Source organism: Phaethon lepturus, unplaced genomic scaffold (genome assembly GCF_000687285.1).
Source record: "Phaethon lepturus isolate BGI_N335 unplaced genomic scaffold, ASM68728v1 scaffold34009, whole genome shotgun sequence".
Classification (NCBI taxonomy): Eukaryota; Metazoa; Chordata; class Aves; order Phaethontiformes; family Phaethontidae; genus Phaethon; species Phaethon lepturus.
The window spans coordinates 1-4,572 of NW_010561868.1; the positions used below are offsets into that span (position 1 = coordinate 1).

General features: G+C 47.9%; 1 protein-coding gene across 1 annotated transcript; it reads left to right on the forward strand.

Annotated features, from left to right (window-relative positions):
• Positions 1-3: 3 nt before the first annotated feature.
• Positions 4-2,632, forward strand: EOMES (eomesodermin; the record flags this gene model as incomplete). The annotated part of the gene is made up of 5 exons (XM_010294116.1): positions 4-16; positions 321-442; positions 921-1,079; positions 1,170-1,231; positions 1,954-2,632. Coding segments are annotated over 5 exons (1,035 nt in total), but the record flags the coding sequence as incomplete, so codon positions are not given.
• Between the last annotated feature and the right edge of the window lie 1,940 nt (positions 2,633-4,572).

A 4,572-nucleotide genomic window follows, 5' to 3' on the forward strand; every position in this document is an offset into this window, starting at 1 on the left:
GACAATAACATGCAAGGTAGGTGCGGGTTCTCCGGGATCTCCTGCCACCTTTCCTCGCGGGTCGGCTTCCCGGAAAGGGTTCCCACTTCGTCCCAACCCCCCGGTATCCCGCTGCGGACAGAACCACACTTTTTAAAAAGCGTTTTGCAACTTGTATTTCCCCTCTCCCGCACACCGCGGTGTATGAGAGAGAAAGGACTTCGGTGGACCCGAAGTGCTGCCCGGGCGCTGCCGCCCACCCAGTCCCGCTGCCTCGAGCCGGGACGGAGCGGCTGAGCCCAGCGGGGGCCTTACCGCCCTCTCCCCCTCCCCCCCCTCAGGAAACAAGGTGTACGTCCACCCCGAGTCGCCCAACACCGGGGCTCACTGGATGAGGCAGGAGATTTCTTTCGGGAAACTGAAGCTGACGAACAACAAAGGTGCTAACAACAACAACGCACAGGTAAACGGGGCGGGGGGAGGCTTGAAGGGGCTCTTGGGTCAGCCAGGGGAGACCTGGGGTTTTGGGGCTTTACAGTGTTTAATCGAGGTGCTAAATCACTGTTTTTGTGACTTGTTCCCTTCTCGAACTGGATCGTAGATGTTTTCTTTTCTAACTGGCTTCGTAAGAAGCAATGTCAGAAATAGATGTGTGAATTTCTTTGTCTTTTAGCCAATGCATCTATCTCCGGAGTCGTTCAAAAAGTGGGAGTATGGCTGATAGATCTTGATATCCTGCATTTACGGACTTTAGCATATTAGTAACCTAGTGAAACAAGGCTACAAGCTGTGAATCATCTCCTGTGAACAGATAAAATTGCTCCATTCTCAAGTCAAAAGATTACGATTTACAGGAAGAAAGTGTCAGGCTATAAAATAAACCTTTTAATGTTAAATGCAGGTTGTCTAAAGATCTTGTCTCTTCCATGGTTCCTTTTAAGATGATAGTACTGCAATCTCTACACAAGTACCAGCCCCGGCTTCACATTGTGGAAGTGACTGAAGATGGTGTTGAAGATCTGAATGATTCCTCAAAGACTCAAACATTTATTTTCCCTGAAACGCAGTTCATAGCAGTTACAGCATATCAAAACACTGATGTAAGCATGGATGTATAAAATGTCAATTAAGAATAAAATTGACTTGTGGGTTCAACATCTCATCTTACTAGATTCTGCTTTCACTTTTAGATTACCCAGCTCAAAATTGACCATAATCCTTTTGCGAAAGGCTTCAGAGACAACTATGACTCGTAAGTACACTTTGCTCTTCTCTTACAGCCACCTCTGCCTAGGAGGCACAATTCGGGCCTGAAATGTGTGTGAAAGAGTAGCTCTAGAGGCTACTTCAGCTGTTCAGAAGCAGTAATACTGTTGCTGGTAGCTTTACTAGCTGACGCACTCTTTTCAGAGACATTAAGTGTTTTATCTGTCTATGAAACACAGATTTGAATAGTTACTGTACTGTCTTGATGACCGTCTTCAGCAGGCTTCTGAATTTTGGTAGAAAACTTGTACTGGCAGAACCTAGCTGGCCTGCAGATTGGCAGTAGTTTATTGGGTTTCTCCACAGAACAGGCAGCTTCCTCAAATTGTAAGCAGAAGACTCACCTAATGCTCACTTTCAAAGGCCATTTGATGCTAGAAAAGCTGGAGCTGTATGTATACAAGTATGGCTTCTGGGAGGAAGGTGCTGCACCTCATTTGAGAAATGGGTTGGGTGGCAGAGAACAGTGTGTACTTGTAGCAGTAATACTAAAACTTTATACTGCTCCAGGAAAAACAACCTGAACTCCCAAACTGAATAAAAATGAACATCTGGTTAAACAGAGTTGTGATTCTGTTTGTTTTTGTTTAGTTTTACTATCATATTGGAACTGTAAAGAACAAAACTCAGTGTTTCTCTTTTACATTGTAGCATGTACACAGCTTCAGAAAATGACAGATTAACTCCATCTCCCACGGATTCTCCTAGATCCCACCAGATTGTCCCTGGTGCTCGATACAGTGTGCAGCCATTCTTCCAAGAACAGTTCGTCAACAACCTGCCCCCAGCCAGGTTTTACAATGGTGAGAGAACCGTCCCGCAGACAAATGGCTTGCTTTCCCCGCAGCAGAATGAAGAGGTGGCCAGCCCTCCTCAGCGGTGGTTTGTTACACCCGTACAGCAGCCCAGTGCCAACAAACTGGACATGAACTCCTATGAGACGGAGTATTCTCCTAGCACCTTGCTCCCTTATGGCATTAAATCCCTTCCCCTTCAGACATCCCATGCTCTGGGGTACTACCCTGACCCAACATTTCCATCCATGACGGGCTGGGGGAGCAGGGGCTCTTACCAGAGAAAAATGACAACAGGATTACCTTGGACCTCCAGAACAAGTCCTCCAGGTTTCTCTGAAGACCAAATTTCCAAGGAAAAGGTGAAAGAAGAAATTGGCTCATCCTGGATAGAGACTCCACCGTCTATAAAATCTCTAGATTCAAATGATTCTGGGGTCTACACAGGTGCTTGTAAGAGAAGACGGCTCTCCCCTAGCACTTCCAGCAATGAAAATTCCCCAACTATGAAATGCGAGGACATTAATGCTGAGGACTATAGCAAAGACACTTCAAAAGGCATGGGTTACTATGCGTTCTATACTAGTTCTTAAAGCATCCTCTTCTAACTGGCTAATTTTTTTCAGGGTGGCCTTGGGTTTTTTTTGCATTACAATTGCCAGAAAGACTTTTGCCTTCCACCTTGAATTGTTGTGTGCAATTCTAAAGAAGGTGCCAAAGGTTTTTTGACTGCAGGTAACGAAGCAGGGAAAGAGCAAACTATGGTAGAATTCTTCCCCTCTTTTAGGAGGAACCACATACAGAAGCTGTAAGCAGCAGCCTAGACTTTTACGGTGTGGCTTATTTATTGGAGACACTAAAGTGTACAGTTAGGCTTGGCTCAGAGGCCTGATCAAATCTATGCACTCCTGAGCAGAGAAATGGAGGGGGGGGGGGGGGTGTTGGATCCCAAATTTAATTTAATCCCATGCCTGTCTCTGATAAAAGGGGGCTTGGTTGTGGGGACCTGCACAAATGCTATGTTCTGCTTTTGGACTGAGCTGGCTTCTTCAACCCTTGTCTGCAACAGAATTGACCGAGTTGGATAATGCTCAGCTAAGGCTTTCTTTGGCAGAAGTTGGCCAAAATAAGGCCTGATTGCCAGGCAGGATTTTTGACTTGAAGGTCTTGTTGCTAACAATGGGGTTACAATGACCAAATCTGACTTCTCTTAGTTTAGAACTTGCATTAAAAAAACCCACACACCTCCATCCCAAAAGCCTAACCTTTATTGAGGTGGCCAAAAACGAAGTGTACAGTTGTGTTTTGTCTAGGTACACTAGAATATTGTGGAATAATGTATAAATAGTTGACCTATAGCTGTTCAGTCAGCAGGACCTCCGGTGGTGCTTTGAAGTTCAAAAGGCTTTTTTTTTCTTTTGGGATAATCAAACTTAGCATATGGAGTATTGCAGAAAACATGGACAGATTTCTATTTACGTGTACGTAAAGTGACTTTTTCAGCTGCCCTGTACAAAACTGGAAGTGATGTAACTTACCCACTCTTCTTGCCTATAGTTTCAGCCATTTTAAACTGATCAACCCTAGAGCACTGGCACACAAACTTCTCCCAGTAAAACTTGGTTCTGTTTTCTTTTTCTATGTACATAGTAGTAATTTTTAATAAATGTGGTGGTGCCAGGGATAAGAGTGGGGGTGGCTCTCTGCCTCTTCTTTGCCTCTACCGGGTGCCCCAGCGGGGGGGAGGAGGAGGGAGCACAATTCTTGTGAGCTGGCCTGTCTCTAAATCTAGCCATCCCTTGCACAGTTTCTTCTTGCTACTTTATCCCTCGTACCGTGCTCATTTGGATGCTGCTATCTGTATGTGGGCTTAGTTGGGTTTGTTTTTTTTTTTAATCTCTTGATTTGCCACAGTTCTGTACATCCCCACCACACAAGCTCTTAAGCTCCCGGCTCCGTCCAAAAAGCCGACGGTGCCTTTTTTCCCTCCCCACCCCACATCCCCTCCTGGGGGGGCGGCGAGGGGCGAGCCCAGCCCTCCTCCCGGGAAGCGATGTGTGAGCTCGGCCCCTGGCCGCGGCGGGCCAGCCCCTACTTTGCCCCGTCCGCTTCCCGGAACGCGGTGAGGAAATCCCCCTGCCCGCTTATCTGGGGAGAAAGCCCCTCCTGGCAGAGGAATTGAATTACGGCCCCCGCGGCAGCGGGACCTTTCCCGAGGATATGCAGGGAGTAATGGGATTAAACTGTTAGCGCTGCCCGCCTGCAAACAAAAATAAAGCAGGGGCTCACGCGGGGGACCTCCCCGGAGATGAGGCGGGCGGAGGACGCTCGCAGCGGCCCCCGGGCGGTTCGCCTCCTCCAGAGAGGAGAGCAGCGGATTTTCGAGGAGATTTGGATGAGCTCTTGCTTTCGGGGTGCCAGGCTGCGGCTCTGCGCGGTGGCAAGCGAAGCAAAGCGGAGTCCCAGCAGCTCTCCCCTGCCCGGGGAGTCACACCGGTGTGGGACAGAGGGGGACTGGCGGTGATTTCCCCCC